The 16,868-nt window shown below is 58.9% G+C and overlaps 1 protein-coding gene across 1 annotated transcript in view; it reads right to left on the bottom strand.

Moving 5' to 3' along the window:
* Positions 1–16,868, bottom strand: part of CARMIL1 (capping protein regulator and myosin 1 linker 1) — a 62,518-nt gene that overhangs the window by 12,855 nt on the left and 32,795 nt on the right. Inside the window, 14 exon segments of the mRNA XM_023746655.1 lie at positions 165–367; positions 548–614; positions 4,785–4,934; positions 5,568–5,655; positions 8,790–8,965; positions 10,066–10,197; positions 10,759–10,887; positions 11,092–11,190; positions 11,766–11,859; positions 12,857–12,925; positions 13,639–13,811; positions 14,727–14,781; positions 14,870–14,969; positions 16,229–16,310. Coding sequence (XP_023602423.1) covers positions 165–367; positions 548–614; positions 4,785–4,934; positions 5,568–5,655; positions 8,790–8,965; positions 10,066–10,197; positions 10,759–10,887; positions 11,092–11,190; positions 11,766–11,859; positions 12,857–12,925; positions 13,639–13,811; positions 14,727–14,781; positions 14,870–14,969; positions 16,229–16,310 — 1,617 coding nt within the window.

Raw genomic sequence — 16,868 nt, 5'->3', positions numbered from 1 at the left:
AACCCCACAGCCAGCGCAGTCTTTTCCTAACCGTGAGCGCCAGGGGGGAGAATCTACACAAATGTCCATGCCCAGGCTCTGCTCCCCTTAACCAAGGCCCCCCAGCAGGGCTCCTTCCCCCCCAGCAGGGCCCCCCCCCCAGCAGGGATCCCCGCAACACGCACCGCCGCCTGCGTGGGCCGCTGCCTCTTGTTGCGCCGGGGCCGCAGCTTGGTGAAGTGCTCCAGCTTCCGGCCCTCCTCCGAGGGCAGCTCAGGGATGAGGCCCGAGCTCCGCTTCTCCGCGGGGCGGGGCGGGGCGGGGAGGGGCGGGTCCTCCACGTGAATGGGCACCTCCTCCAGGGCCTTGTCCAGGTCAAACTCCATTTCTGCAGGAAGCAAAGCCAGACCCCACTCACCGCACATCAGGCCACAGTTCCCGACGTGACACGAGGCTCATGGACAGCGAGCAGCCCGTCGCCGACACCGACTTTCTCGACGCCTGCCCGTCGGGCGGCCCTGCAGCAGGCCCGGGTCGGCGGAGGGCGGGGGGCGGGCCGGACACTCACCGAAGGCCCTGGACACCGGCCGCAGCATCCGGCTGTGGATCGTCTTCCGCTTGGACTTAGGGGTCATCTAGCAACGAAACAGGAAGCCCTGAGCCAGGCGTCCCCCAAACCTGCCCTTCAAACGCCCGGAACCCCTGGAGCATCTGGGACCGAGGTCTCGGCTCAGCATCGGCTCAGTCCTTGGAGGACGTTGGTGCGCGGGACGGCTGATGGGGGCGGCAGGGCCCACGGGTTTCCAAGGCTGCAGCCCCCCGCCCCCCCACCCCCACCCCAAGGCACATCCTGGTGGCACGGGTTGAGCTCCGAGCTGCCCGCGGGCGTCCCACTGGACAGAAAGCCTGTGAGGTCAGCGATGCACGGCGTTCCACAGCCACAACATCAGCGTCAGCACCGGCCGCGTGAACCCGGCCGCGTCCCCCCTCCCCCTGGGGCACAGAAGAGCTGGGATTCAGTGTCCGCATCTGCCCTCGCTTCCCAGAAAGTCGGCTTTGATCCTGCTGGTCCTTCCAGACCCGAGACCAAAGCCCAAACCACGGCCAGCGCACCCCGAGGGGAGTCGGCTGCCCAGGGTGCCCGAGGGCACTTCCCCAGGCGTGTCGCTGGGTCATGAGCAGCTGAGCTGAGGCAGGCGTCGTCTCCCTCCACGGGGTGAATTTCCTCAGCCTGAGCCTCACCCGTCTCTGTCCCTCTCGCCTTCCCCGACGTCTGTCTGTCTGTCTGTCTGTCCGTGCCACGTTCCCCGACGTCTGTCTGTCTGTCTGTCTGTCCGTGCCACGTGTGAAATCACGCCGTGCCTGTGCCCGGCCCCGAGGGGTCAGCACCGACACTTCACAGACCAGTTCGTGGCCAAGCCCGCCACCACGGCTTCAGGCCTAGACAGAATCGGTTTGTTTCTAAAAACGCATTCTGAGCCATAAGAAGTAATTTTCAATTTCTTAAAAAAATATTTTATTGATTTCAGAGAGGGAGGGAGAGAAAGAGAGACAGAAACATCAACGATGAGAGAGAATCATTGACCAGCTGCCTCCTGCAAGCCCCACACTGGGGATCGAGCCGCAACCCGGGCCTGTGCCCTGACCAGGAGTCGAACCCGGGACCCTTCAGTCCGCAAGCCAGCGCTCTATCCACCGAGCCACCCTGGCCAGGGCTGAAGTACTTTTCCATTCACGTCTTCGGGACACACGAGGAGCAACAAGCTAAATCCTTGCGAACGACACCACAGAAGGAAACCCCTAGCGACAGGCTCCTCTCCCACCCTGAGGCGCAGGCGGGGGGCGGACAGAGGATGGAGCGCCTCGCCTGCTCTCCAGGGGCCCAACGCAGCGCCGTCTGCACGGCCCCGAAATCCCACCCTGACCCAGTTACCATAAGGGATTTCATACTCTCCTCCACGCAGCTCACCAGCACATGCCCACCCCAAGGTTCGGACTAACACTGGAACCTTACAAACACCCCGTTACTTTCTGTTAAACTCACTTTTAACATGTACTTCCCAGACTTACTAATTAAAACAAAACAAAAAAGCAAGAGCTAAATTGTTTCTATCGCCACAAAAATAGGATGGAGTCCTTTCCTTCTTCGTTTTACCAAGTTTGCACAAGGAATAATAAACAGCCCTCTCACGCCAAGCTCGGGAATCCTTTCCCCTGAGGTGAACAGAAAAGTTAAAAAAAAAAAAAAAAAAAGCAGTTGCAAGCAGATTAGTGAAGCTGCTGTAATGCAAGAAGTGAATGGTGATGTCGATTTTCTAAACCTTGGAAAACAAGGAAACAGGTCTGAAAGTTTAAGCGAGCTTGTCCTTTTTTTTCCTTTTCCCTCCACGTGCACATGGTAAGGACGATTCCCCTCTTGAATGTCACACCCTCTTCCCACCAGCACACGGCTGGGGCCTCTGACAGTCACCGCCTGATTCGCAAGCTGCACCAGGCTGCACCCAGTCTTGTCAGCGCTGCCCGCTCTGTCCAGGACTCGCGGGGGGCGGGGTGGGACAGGACAGCGTCCAGGGGACAGCCAGGCAGCGCAGAAGCCAACAGTCACAAGGGCAGAAACGAGGGCGCCGGAAAGAGCAGGGCAGCCCCAATACTCACACGCGTGCAGCAGAGGGTCTCCATGCAGCAGAAAGAAAGGGAAGAAGCATGGATGGAGAGGAACAGAAGGGCATGGCCAGGACGGGGAGAGGCACCTCGCCAGCAGACAGGGCCCTCAGCAGAGCCATGAGGCAGGAAGGAGGCATCTCGCGAGCAGCAGCGCTAACAGCCCGACATCCGAGCCTCTGGGAGACGTCACCCACTTGCCAAGTGGGTGCACGAGGCCCCTGGCCGACCCTCTGGGACGGAGACAGCACAGCTCCCGGGCAGCTGGTCCTGGCCCGGCTGGTCACCGAGTGGGGACAGGGCGCCTGTGGGCGGGTGTGAGCGTTCCTTCGGTGCCAGTCCACGCTCCTGCTGCACGTGAGGGAGGCAGCTGTGCATCCCCGCAGCGTCCAAGCCTTTCGGGAAGGCCGGCTGCCTAGGACGCCCTGCACCGGTGGGAGCTGGCGTTTCCCACCCAATCTCTGATGCGTTGGACACTGTGGCCGTGAACAGGCGTGAGGCCTCTTAACATTCTGAACGCGTGCCCAGGGCTCCTCAGCCTGCGAGTGGAAACAGCGGGGCCTGCTCCGCGGAAGGGACCCCACACACCGGCACCGGCACCACCGACCCGGCCTGCTTGTTGGAAAGGCCTCCTCAGCACCGTCCTGAACCCCAACCTCCAGACTTCTAACTCCAGATGCACCTCCTTTTATGACCCATTAAATTGCAAACAGAATGAAAGGAGGGAAATTAAAATATATGGTCATGTACTCGTACACGGGGTGACATGCAGATGTCACCGTGTTAACAGGTTAACTATGGACGCAGACGTGAGAGAGGGACAGGCTGACGCCCACAGTTTAGATTTCCCTCCTCTTCCTTTTTCTTTCTTCTCTTTCTCTCGCTTTTTTATTTTTTGGTTAATCCTCACCGGAATATTTCTTCCCCATTGGTTTTCAGAGAGAGTGGAAGGGAGGGGGAGAGGCAAGAAACATTAATGTGAGAGAGACACATCGACTGGTTGCCTCCCACACACCCTTGACCGGAATCAAACCGGGACCCTTCAGTCCACAGGCCGACACCCCAACCACTGAGCAGACCAGCCAGGGCTCCCTTCTCTCTGAAAGGGTCACTCAACGAGACACGCCCTCTGCCAATCATTCTAGCGAGGGGCGGAGCCTTCCCATGGGTTTGGCTCCTAAAGCGACAGGCAAGCAGAGGAGAACCAGGGCAACGGAGAAGCCAACTCTCCGACGGCCGGAGCGCGGCTCCTTCCCACGCGCCGTCTCCTCGCCGCTCAGCACACGGCCCACTCCCTGAACTGTGCGATTTCACGAGGCACAGACCGTGGCGAGTGAGCTACGCAGGACACACTGACCGAGGCGGCGACAAACCGGAGCGGAAAGGCGGTGGGAAACGCTCCTTCCCCAGAGCGCCTGCCGCCCAGGAGGCCGGTCTACGGACGAGACGGGCTCCTGGTTCACACACCTGCGTCCTGACAGAGGGGACGAGGGCGGCTCATCGTCACCGTCACCAGCCCCACGGCCCCGCGAGGCACCGTCCAGGTGTGGCAGACGCACCGCCAACAGCTGCGTGACACGGGGCCTGTCACGGGTTTGACACGGCCGTCCCCCCGTGGCACGGACACAGGCCTGCGTCACGGGGGGGACAGCACACACCTTTCACTTGTGCTTCTGGGCACATATTCATCTTTTTTTGAAAAAAAATTTTTGTTTATTAAGAAACCGAGTATTTTGTTCTTTTTTGTTAATCCTCACCCAAGGATGCTTTTCCATTGATTTTCAGAGAGTGGAAGGGAGGGGGAGAGACAGACACATCGATGTGAAAGAGACACATTGACTGGTTGCCTCCTGCACGCACCCGACCAGGGCCAGGGAACCTGCAACCGAGGTATGTGCCCTTGACCGGAATCCAACCTGGGACCCTTCGGTCCATGGGCCGGTGCTCTACCCACTGAGCCACCCCGGGCAGGACTGAAACCTAAGTTCTATCAGCCTCCCTCACAGCCTCTGCACAGCAACACGTTTCTGAAAGATCGTCTCTGGGGGGGTTTTATTGGTCTGGTTTGTGAAGGTGAGATTTTTTATAAAAACCAACAGCCAAGCCGAGGGGTTCGACGAAGGAGTCGCCGCAGCGCATCTTACCAAACACGTGTCCTGTTCCTCCAGGCGCTCCAGCTCCGTGAGCTCCTCCACCGCGAGGACCGGGCGCCGGGCCGGCTTCTCGTCCACGGGCTCCGCGTCCAAGGCCTCGGGGGCGGGCAGGGTCCGGCCCCGCCGGCTGAAGTGGTCGGACTGGAGGGTCAACACAGGACAAATCAACCACAGACACGGGCAGCGGGGGCTGGGCCCGAAGAGGCGCCCGAGGGCTGTGTGGACATGTGGTGGACATGGATCTCAGAGAGGAAGGGGGAGGGAGAGAGAGAGAAACATCAATGATGAGAGCCCTGGCCAGTGTGGCTCAGTGGACAGACCGTCGGCCCACAGCTGAAGGGTCCGGGTTCGATTCCAGTCAAGGGCATGTACCTCTGTTTCAGGTTCAATCCTGGCCCTGGTCAGGGCTCTTGCAGGAGGCAACCAATCGATCTGTGTCTCTCACATCGATGTTTCTCTCTGTCTCTCCCCCTCCCTCCCACCTTCTCTAAAAATCAATAGAAAAATATCCTCAGGTGAGGATTAAAAAAAATAATAAAATAAATTTTAAAAAATTTTAAATCTTAACTTTAGATCTCAGCCTCCACCTCACCTCCTCCCAGACACTGACCTGCGCTGTGGACGCCGTCACCTGGGCTTCTCCCCACATCCCCTGGGAGAGGGCCCAGGGCGCCCCTGATGGGCCGCAGGGACTCGGAGGGGAGGGGGGCTGGGATCTGCACCGCGAAGCCGCAAAGACAGAGACCGGAGGCCGCCCGCGAGGCCGGCGCTCACCAGTCTGTGATGGCAGAGCGACAGGGCGTCCAGGAGCTCGTCCACGATCCGGTCGGACAGGAAGGAGGCCACGGTCAGCTTCACCTCGCTGTGGGCGGAGCCAGAGAGCACGGCAGCGTTTAATGTAGGAAAAGGGGAATTGCCCACCCGACGCCGCGTTCATCAGCCACCGGACGGCGCCCGCTCTGTGCGATGGAAGGAAAGGATGTGTGCACAGGGCCCCGATGCCAACAAGAAGCCGTGAACACACAGGCCATCGACGTCCTTCGCCACTTCAACCTGCCCTGCCACTGCAGCCCTCGGACTCAGAGGCAGAAACGAGAGCATCTGCATAAAGGCCAACCGACGTGACGACCGCGTGACGGGAGCCACAGGGACACCGTGAGGGGAGCCACGTGGACTGAGTGACAGGAGCCACATGAGCCACGTGACAGGAGCCACATGGACCGCATGACAGGAGCACAGGGACCGCGTGGCCAGGAACAAGCCACCCGTTGACAGAAATGGAAACAGCCTGGCCACAGCGAATGAGGGAAGTCCGGTCTGATTGTTGAGCCGCAGTTATGACTCTAGACGCCTCCCCCGCCTCTGAGAAACCTTTCCACGCACCACACGGGCCTACGACACGGCTGCCGCCCTGATTCGCCATCTTATTTCGAGAACAGTCGCACTTTCACGGCTGTGCTGCCTTTTATGAACAAACGTCACAAGATGTTCACTGTCCGTGTCTCCTGCCTGACCTTAGAGAAGTGCCCACCCGGCCGGCGGGGCTCAGGGGTGAGCGTCCACCTGTGAACCAGGAGGTCAGGTTCGATTCCCGGTCAGGGCACAGGCCCAGGTTGTGGGTTCCATCTCCAGGAGGGGGCGTGCAGGAGGCATCCAGCCGATGTTTCTCTCTCTCCCTTCCTCTCTCTCTAAATATCGATAAAAACCTTTTTTTAAAGGTGCCCCGACCACAGGATGTGGCTGGCAGTTAAATGACCGAGCCATTGAGCTTTCGGCCAGAGAGCGGGCATTTGAGTGACACTGTCGCTCTTCGCTGCCCCCAGAATTCAAATCGCACGCGTGTCTTCCGCCTGAACACCCTGCATAGGCACACACGCGTGTAGCGCAGCGCATTTAAAGGAGCAGGTGCTGGAGAGACATGTCCCCACAACCAGCGGCGACTCCTGCGCTCACGGCTGCTCGGAAGTCAGCAGTGCCGAGGGTCAGGGCAGGGAAGGGGTGGGAATGCCTGTGTCACTGTGAGCCTGAGCCTGGACGGGGTGGGAGAGCAGGGAGGCTCCCTACGCTGAAGGCCACCCTTGCACGCGTCTCTCTGCCCAGGAAGGTGTCCACGCCCGCAGGACAATGAAGGCGCTGATTCTTCGATGCCGACATCAGCGATTTCCCTGGACCGGTGGTCGACAAACTCATTAGTCAACAGAGCCGAATATCAACAGTACAACGATTGAAATTTCTTTTGAGAGCCAAATTTTTTAAACTTAAACTATATAGGTAGGTACACTGTTATTAACTTAATCAGGGTACTCCTAAGGCTTAGGAAGAGCCACACTCAAGGGGCCAAAGAGCCGCATGTGGCTCCCGAGCCGCAGTTTGCCGACCACGGCCCTGGGCTGACGGTAAAGGGAGGTTTCCTAATTCCTCAAACGAGGCCTCTCGGTAGCGATTTCCTTTACCTGACACTTCATTACTCCACAGAGGAGTCACTGTAAGGCTCACTCGGTCCCTCAGTAAAAACACCTTCCGCGTCCCACCCCGAGCGGCAGGGCCTGGGGACCAGTGCTAACAGTCCCCCCCGATCCTCCCGAAGCGTGTTTGGGGCTCTCACTCCCTCCTAAAGCTGCAGCCCGCCGTCTCCCTCCTCCCTCCTCCTGTCTCAGGCGGGGAGGGTGGTTTCTCTATTTCAAATTACAGCTCCAAAAAGGAGCCTGACTGCATTTTAATGCCCAGGTCGCTCTATCGTGTGGCCTCTGGGACTGCACTCGCTTCCCCACGGAACTTCCATTTCGCACAACGTTCAAGGAAATGGTTCGACCTAACCTACACGTGCACACGGACATGCGAGTGTGTGCAGGTGTGCACAGTATGTGCATGTGCATGTTTGCGTGTCCACTGTGTTGCACATGTGCATGTTTGCGTGTGTGTGCACGCGGGCTTGCATCCTGTACTCAGTACCGTGCACACTAAAGAGCCCAGCGAGGACCCAGTGCCATCTGATGCCCCTGACGCCGGGACCTCCACCCGCCCCCTCTTTCAGAGCCGCCGTCCCCAGGGAGGTGGCGTGTTAGGGAGTTTGCTCGGACTCCGTGAAGCCACAGGTAGGACCTGCCAGCAGCTCAATCGTTGTCGAATGGAGGGCAGGACATTTCCTCTCCTTAGTGCCGATGGGGCTTCGACAGAAAACCTGGAACTCGTTTATGGAAACAGGCACACGCCCAGGAAGGGCTGCAGGTCATAAACGCGCTGGTCTGGGGCCTGAACCCTCGCAAAGTCCTTTCCAATCTCTCGCGTCCTCTCAGCTGCACTGCAGCTCAGCTGAGCAGGCGCAGAAACCTTTTTCTTCTCCTCGTTTAACACAGAGGACGCTGCGTCCCAGACCGAGACCGAGCCGCTGCTGCAGGGCCCCGGCCCTGGGTCCCGTCGTCCACCCTGGAGGGCGGGCCTTGGGCTTCTCGATGGCGATGACTTGGGGCTTATTCTGTTTTTCCCTCATTTTTCTGGCCGGTGTCACTTAGCGACATCACTTAGCAACATCGCTGTTAGCTCAACGCCCCGCTTTTCAGGAAAAAGCTGGTGTCTGCTGCCCCTCAATGTTCTCATCAAGATTCAGAAACGGTTAAAATGGAAAACGTCACGTGTTTCTGAAGTCGGTTCCTAATCCTGTGATTCTCCAGGTGAGAAACGGAGTGAGAATGAGCTCAGCTTCCCTGTGAGGCTCCCATCACTGCAGTCTCAGCGCAAAATTCCAGGACAGTGCCTTGCTGACCGCACCTTCTCAATGTTGCATTTTTTTAAAAATATTGGCATATGTTTCTAATATATACTTGCATTGGTTTCCGAGAAGAAGGGAGAGGGAGATAGAAACATCCATGATGAGAGAGAATCATGGATCGGCTGCCTCCTGCACGCCCCCCAGTGGGGATGGAGCCCGCAGCCCGGCATGTGCCCCGACCGGAATGGAACTGTGACCCGCCCTGGTCCACAGGCCGGGGCGCCCACCTGATCTTGTTGAGGATGTCCACGCCCGACTGCTCCAGCAGGACGTTCTTCACGAAGGTGCGGGGCACGGAGAGCTTCTCGGAGCCGGCGTGGATCAGGTCCTGCCGGATGTGGGCCTTCCTCATCACGTGGGGGCACAGGCTCTCGGCGGTGTCCACCATGGACTCCAGCAGGGCCTGCAACGCAGCGCAGTGAGGGCGAGGCGACACGGGGCGCCTGTCGCATCCCCCCCTCTCTCCCCCCCCCACGCTCAGCCTCCCGCGCTCAGCCTCCCGCGCTCAGCCCCCTGCGCTCAGCCTCCCACGCTCAGCCTCCCGCGCTCAGCCCCCCCCCCCCCCCCCTCCGCGCTCTCCGTCACGTGTAACCACAGACGACAGGTTTTCCGAAAGCCGGCCCCCCCCCTCCGCCTCGCACCAGACACGGATCATTCCCTCATCAGTGGGACCGTCCTAGGTCAAGGTCATGTGGAAATGTCCCGTCAAAAACAAAATGGAGCCCTGGCCGGTGTGGTCCAGTGGATAGAGCATCGGCCTGCGGAATGCAGGGTCCCGGGTTCAACTCTAGTTGAGGGCACGTACCTCGGTTGCAGACTTCTCCCTGGCCCGGGCCCTGGTCAGGGCGCCTGCAGGAGGCAACCAATCGATGTGTTTCTCTCACATCAATGTTTCTCTCTGTCTCTCCCTCTCTCCTCCGCTCTCCCTAAAATCAATGGGAAAATATCCTCGGGTGAGGATTAAAAAAAATAAAGGAATTTGATAGGTTTTCTCAATCTTATCCTATAAGGAGTCATTCCAAAACGTATCAAGGAAGCTGGAAAAGGCAGTCGTCCATGTTTGCCACCCGTGTGTGGGTGGATAGGTGAACACACACACACACACACACACACACACACGCACACACACGGCCTATGCGTGTGGGTAGATAGGTGAACACACGCATACACACATGCATACACACAGCCTATGTGTGTGGGTGGACAGGTGAACACACGCATACACACACACACACACACACACACGGCCTATGCGTGTGGGTAGATAGGTGAACACACGCATACACACATGCATACACACAGCCTATGTGTGTGGGTGGACATGTGAACACACGCATATACACACATGCATACACACAGCCTATGTGTGTGGGTGGACAGGTGAACACACGCATACACACACGCACACACACGGCCTATACAGCGCAGGCAGCATTGCCCGGGCTGCTCTCAGGCAGCTAAGCCGTGACCACGTCGTTCTCCAAAGAGGCAGGAGACACGAACCTTTAGTTGCTCGTCGACAACCCTCGTGACCTCCCCGGCCATGGACTCCAGCGTCTCCTGCACGGGGCTGGACAGCAGGCCGCCGGCTCCCGCCCAGGACGCGCTGCCCACATGGTACAAATTCGGCAGCAGCTGGAAGAAAGGAAAGAGCCGTCCACAGCGAGGGGACAGGGCCTGAGCACCAGCGTCCGGGAAGGAGTGGCCGTGCCCATCGATGGCCCTTCGCACAGATGTCAACGGAGGCCCAGCTGGAGCCGCAGGGACCGCCTCCCTCGTGCCGGGTCCTCAGGGGCCTGAGGGGACCTGCCTGAGCCCCAGGGTCCCTCCCGCTCAGTCACTGTGGGGGGGACTCAGCAGAGCCGGGACCAGGTCCTCCCTGAGGGCTGACGGGGGCCGTGCTCCCAGCGGCAGGCTCAGTGGTCCAGAACACACCTATGACCCAGGAGGTCGCGGTTTGATTCCTGGTCAGGGCAGATGCCCAGGCTGTGGGCTCCATCCCCAGTGAGGGGTGTGCAGGAGGCAGCCGATCTATGATGCTCTCTCATCATTGATGTTTCTCTCTCTCCCTTCCTCTCTGAAATCAATAAAAATACGTATTTTTTGAAACAGGAAGCTGGAACTATTTTCCAACCCTGACGTTTAATACACCATTTTAGCGCCTAAGACGCCTGCGCAGCCCGAGCTGAAACTCACCGTCTTGGAGTTCTTGGCGTCCCGCATGAGCCGCTCGGCCGACCTCACGTCCTCCTGGACGGCGTCCCCTCCACAGTTGCGCAGGGAGTTGAGGTGATCCTGGACCTTCACGCACATCCTGTCGATCATCTGCCCGCACGTGGAAAGGACACCGCGGGCCGCGCGGGAGGCGTTCGGGCGGAAGGAAACACAGCACAAGTGAGGAGGCGGCTCACAGCCGTCGGCACCACATCTGCTGTGTCGGAGCCTCGGCCCGGTCTCCCCGTTCCGTGTCCCCGCCCCCCCCCCCCCCGGGAGCGCCTGGCAGGGAGCCCTCTGGCGGCCCGGGCCCACCTGCTGGGTGGTGCTGGTGACGATGCCCTGCTGCAGGCGGTAGGCCTGCTCCTGCTGGTACTTCCTGGTCTCGTGGTTCCGGAGCAGGTAGTTTTCTATCTGGAAAAAAGCACGTGCCTCTCAGGGTCACAGCGCGACTCAGTCAAGCGACACGGAACCAGAGCACGAGTTCCATGCCCCCAGCGCCCGACCAGGACTGGGAGCGGTGCCTGCCTCAGCGTGAAGCATTGCTCTTTTTTAAAATACAGATTTATTGAGTTCAGAGAGGAAGGGAGAGGGAGAGGGAGAGGGAGAGAAACATCCATGATGAGAGAGAGTCATGGACCGGCTGCCTCCTGCACGCCCCCCACTGGGGATGGAGCCCGCAACCCGGGCCTGTGCCCTGACCGGAAAAGGAACCGTGACCTCCTGGTTCACAGGTCGATGCTCAGCCCCTGAGCCTCGCCGACCAGACTGAGGGAGGAATGGAACTCGTAGGAACCGGAGTCACTGTCATGGCTCAGGAGCCGACGCCGCCCCCTCCCCCATCGGGCACTGTGCCCGCCGGGGTCCTGAGAACACAGGCCCATGTGAACAGCGCTTTGTAAGGACAAGAGCTGCTCGTATGTCGGACGTATGAACACGATTCCGAGCGAATGTGCGTTCACAGTAACCCGGCTGCCGGCTCCTCGTACCTTCTGCAGAGCCTCCTCCGTTTTCTCGGGGTTCGTCTTGAGGGCTTGGGCGGCATCGTACATGGGGATTGGCATGAATCGCAGCGTGTAGTTCCTACGAAAAGAAGAAAGTCATGTTTATTTAAAAATAACTTCCCGCCCGGCCAGCCTGGCTCAGTGGTTGAGCGTCGACCTAGGAACCAGGAGGTCACAGTTCGATTCCCGTCAGGGCACATTCCTGGATTGTGGGCTCGAACCCCAGTGTGGGGCGTGCAAGGAGGCCGCCGACCCATGATTCTCTCTCATCACTGATGTTTCTCTCTCTCCCTCTCCCTTTGTCTCTGAAATCAATAAATACATATTTTATTTTCAGAAAAGAAAAGCGGTTGGAGTGACTTCCTTCCTGCCCCCTCCCCCTCCCCGTCGCCCTGAGAGCCACAGGTCTCTGCCCTCCAGTCACATCGGCCGAGCCCACAGGCCCGCCGTCCACCCCGGCATCTTCCCTCCAGGCATCAGCTTCCTCTCCCCCCGGGTGCAGAGCTGCCATCACGGGACAGAAGGCAGCACCGTGGAGACAGACTGTGAGGCCGCGGGGGGAAGAAGCAGCGTCGGGCACGCGCCCACGAACAGACAGACTCACACCAGACCACACGTGAGACCAGCTCGGCCCTGCCTGCGAGTCCCAGCCACAGCTACGCCCGCCACACCCCGGGCTCAGGGACACCCTGGGGCTCAGGGACACCCCAGGCTCAGGGACACCCCAGGCTCAGGGACACCCTGGGGCTCAGGGACACTCCGGGCTCAGGGACACCCTGGGGCTCAGGGACACCCCGGGCTCAGGGACACCCTGGGGCTCAGGGACACCCCGGGCTCAGGGACACCCTGGGGCTCAGGGACACTCCGGGCTCAGGGACACCCTGGGGCTCAGGGATACCCCGGGCTCAGGGACACCCCGGGCTCAGGGACACCCTGGGGCTCAAGGACACCCCGGGCTCAGGGACACCGTGGGGCTCAGGGACACCCCGGGCTCAGGGACACCGTGGGGCTCAGGGACACCCCGGGCTCAGGGACCGGGTGTGACTGTTTCCCAGGAGGAATCCCCGAGCGCTCACTTCTCCATGGCCACAGCTATGTCCTGAAAGCCTTGAGCAGAGATGTTGTTCTTGTCCCAGATCACCGTCCTGTTTGGAAAGGAACCACATAGACCATGAGACACTCGGAGGGGGGACCAGGCCGCCCGTGACGAGGAAGCTCTGTGGGCCCGTCTGGGTGCTTTCGGACGACGCGACACGTGGCCGAGGGGAAATGGTCCTCGCTCTGAGCCGTGGACCCGGCCCCTGGCTGGCTTCTCCTCAGTGGCAGGTCCCGGGAGGGGAGGCCAGGAGGCTGGGCTCACACCTGAGCGGAAGTCCCGTCACTCCTGCCGCCTCCCCGGCTCTGCTCGCCGGGCCCTGCCCACCAGCGTCCACTGCCTGCCCCACTCGGTCCCGTCAGCACTGAGAGGAAGGAGCCCCCACAGCTCTCGGCAGGTGCCCCTCCAGCAGAAACCTCTCCCACAAAGGCTGGGAGGAATCACTGTCCACATCTGGGAGCCAGCCCGGCCGGCACAGCTCAGCGGTTGAGCGGCGACCTATGAACCAGGAGGCCACGGTTCGATCCAGGTCAGGGCACAGGCCCGGGTTGTGGGCTCCATCCCCAGTGGGGGGCGTGCAGGAGGCGGATGGTACATGATTCTCTCTCATCATGGATGTTTCCCTCTCTCCCTTTCTCTCTGAAATCAATAAAATATATTTTAAAAAATAAATCTGGGAACACCCTCTCAGTTTTTTGACAAAAGCAAAAAACTTTCCCCCCTTTTCCCCCCCCCCCCCCCCCCCCAGCCACCCGGGGGCACCTGAGCTTGGTGTTGATCTGCAGCGCTTTGGCCAGCATCTTGGCGCCCATGTCGCCCATGGCGTTCCCGCTGATGTCCACTTTGGTCAGGGACGTGTTGCTGCCCAGGGCGTTGATGATGATGGTGACCTCAGTCTTGAGTTTGGAGTCGGCCAGGGACAGGGACTGCAGAGGCTGCGGGGGGACAGCACACGGCTCGTCTCGGACGGAGAACCACCGGGAGGACCCGCTGCGCGGAGGCCTCCTCTGTAAACTCGGCCAAGAGACGCTGGGAACACGGACGGGCACCTCCCCTGAGGGAAAGCCGGGGCGACACCGAGAGAGGCCGGTGCCAGCTCTCTGAAAGGATGACATAACGAAGAGGCTACACAACATCTTAGCACCATGGTCGGCAAACTGTGGCTCGGGAGCCACATGCGGCTCTTTGGCCCCTTGAGTGTGGCTCTTCCTAAGCCTTAGGAGTACCCTGATTAAGTTAATAACAATGGACCAACCTATATAGTTTAAGTTTTAAAAATTTGGCTCTCAAAGGAAATTTCAATCGTTGTCCTGTTGATATTTGGCTCTGTTGACTAATGAGTTTGCCGACCACTGACTTAGCACATTAAAGATGGGCTCAGGCCCGGCGAGGGGCTCCGTGGTTGAGCATCGACCTGTGAACCAGGAGGTCACTATTCAATTCCCGGTTGGGGCACATGCCCGGGTTGTGGGCTCGATCCCCAGTGTGGGGTGTGCAGGAGGCAACCGATCAATGTTTCTCTCTTATCATTGATGTTTCTCTCTCTTCCGTTCCCTTCCTCTCTGAAATCAATTTTTTTTAAAGAGATGAGCTTAGGAATCCATCTCTATTTCTTTTCATCTGTTCGTTATAATCTTCCTTTAATTCATGAGTGGAATCAAGGGAAGAGCAAGTAAATTTTAAATGTCTCCTATCGCCGTGCCAAAGCCTAACGATTTATTCCACTTTTTTGTAAATGATAGAAAACGTGTGCCCAGAATAAATGACCTGGAAGCCTCTGACCATTAACCCGGAGGAAATAATGAGAACAGCAACGAGACGCGAGGCAGGCGTTTTAGAGGAACGCTCACCGATTCCTCGTCCTGAATCATCTGCACTAAGCTGTCCAGCACGGGGGTCAGGTTTCTAAAGAGACCAAGAGGCGGCAGAGATCAGCCCGCGGGTCCGGGAGGCTGCGTCCGTCCCCGGCACATCAACAGCCCAGAACTCTTACTTGGGTTTCATGTTGTTGAAGTTCTTGCCCAAGGCCAGGTGCTGTATGGACCTGTTCCTGCTGAGCCACACGATCAAGGTGGAGAGGTCGGACTCCAAGCCTGGGAGAGGGGCGAGGGTCAGGACGCGGCAGACGACGCTCAGTGGAACGCGATCCCGCAGGGGCGGCTCCCCGAGGGCCTGGGTCCTGGTCTCCAGGGAACGCTGTGCTCTCCCCCTGCCCTCTTATTTCCCAGGGATAAACCCCTACACTCATTCTCCAGCCCGGCCAGCGGGGCTCAGTGGCTGAGCAATGGACTATGAACCAGGAGGTCCCGGTTCGATTCCCGGTTGGGCCACATTCCTGGGTTGTGGGCTCGGTCCCCAGTGTGGGGCGTGCAGGAGGCAGCCGATCAGTGATTCTCATCATGGATGTTTCTCTCTCTCTCCCTCTCCCTTCCTCTCTGAAATCAATAAAAGCATGGACACAGACAATGGGTGGGGGCAGTGAGGGCCTGGGGCATGGCTGGGCTGGAGGGGCCAATGTGGGGGGAGAGGGGGGCCTAATACTTTCAACAATAAAAATTAAAAAAACAAAAACCAAATCCTCCTCCACAGTCCCTTGCATGGCCCGTGGGGATGAGGTCAGCGGGGTTGGGAGTGGAGAAGGGTAGGTGGCTCCACGCTCCCGTCCTGGTGAGGGTCGGCGCTCTCCACCAGTGAGTGCGGTGTCTGTGCAAACTGCCCAGGCCGCGAGCATCCGCGGGAACACGCCGGGAACACGCTCCGGACACACACGCCAGGCCTCAACCTGATCTCCCGCCACCAAGAGCCCAGAGGCTGAGCTCTTCATCTTGGGCCCGAGACTGTAACTGGCTTTTGTCTGTTCTGTGTGTGCCTTGATGTTGTTAATCCTCCCCAAGGACATTTTTCCATTGAGTTTTAGAGAGAATGGGTGGGAGGAGAGAGACGGAGAGGGGACATTGATGTGAGAAAGACTATCGATTGGTTGCCTCCTGTAAGCGCCTGACCAGGGCCAGGGATCGTCTGCAACCCAGTACCCAGGTACATGCCCTTGACTGGAATCGAACCCGGGACCCTCAGTCCGAGAGCAGGCGTTCTACCCACGGAGCCACACCGGCCAGGGCTGAGCTGACTTTTTCCTTTCCCGCCCAGACCTTGCACTGTGGGCTCCAGATCAGCTCAGTGAGACGGGGCACAGGTTTGACCCATAAGTAAACTCCACTGTCAGATGTAAGAGGCCCAGCAGACCAGGCGGGTCACATCTCTACAGACGGATGCCGTCCAGGTCGGGCTGGAAGATGCGTCCCCATCACTCGCTCGCTTCCGAGAGCCCTCACCCCCTCCCTCGGCCGCTCACCGTTGTCGGAGATGTCCAAGCTGGTGATGTTGTGGATCTCGGCAACGCAGCCCTCCAACACCTGTGCGCCTCCTGACCTCAGCTGGACAGACAGACGGACACAAGGCACAGTCACCCACGAGGCGTAGCCAAAACCTCAGACACAGGCGCTGCGTCTTAAACTCAGCACCAACTTAGAAACGTCACAGACGCGATCACCGGTGGTGAAGAGCGACACTCGTCACTGCTGCCGTCTCCCACTTCACATCAACCTCAACCTTCAGAAAAGGAGCAAAGCAGCCCTGGCCGGTTGGCTCAGTGGACAGAGCGTCGGCTGCGGACTGGAGGGTCCTGGGTCTGGTTCCAGCCCTGTGCCCGGGTGGCGGACTCGATCCCAGTGGGGAGCCTGCAGGAGGCAGCCGATCAATGGTTCTCTCTCATCACTGGTGTTTCTATCTCACTCTCCCTCTCCCTTCCTCCCTGAAATGAATTAAAGTTACATTTAAAAATAAAAAATAAAGTATTTCCTAGTGTCCTTTTAAATTTTTGCAAAAACGCTGATTTACACTAGACTGGAAGCTAAAAAACAACAACAGGTTCTTGACAGCCACAGTTTTGAGAAGCACGGCTCCAGGTCCCAGCTCGGCAACACTCGCATGAA

This window comes from Myotis lucifugus, unplaced genomic scaffold, assembly GCF_000147115.1.
Source record: "Myotis lucifugus unplaced genomic scaffold, Myoluc2.0 scaffold_716, whole genome shotgun sequence".
Lineage (NCBI taxonomy): Eukaryota > Metazoa > Chordata > Mammalia > Chiroptera > Vespertilionidae > Myotis > Myotis lucifugus.
The sequence above is the reverse complement of the archived record's forward strand: the minus strand, read 5'-3'. Positions and strand labels throughout refer to the sequence as shown.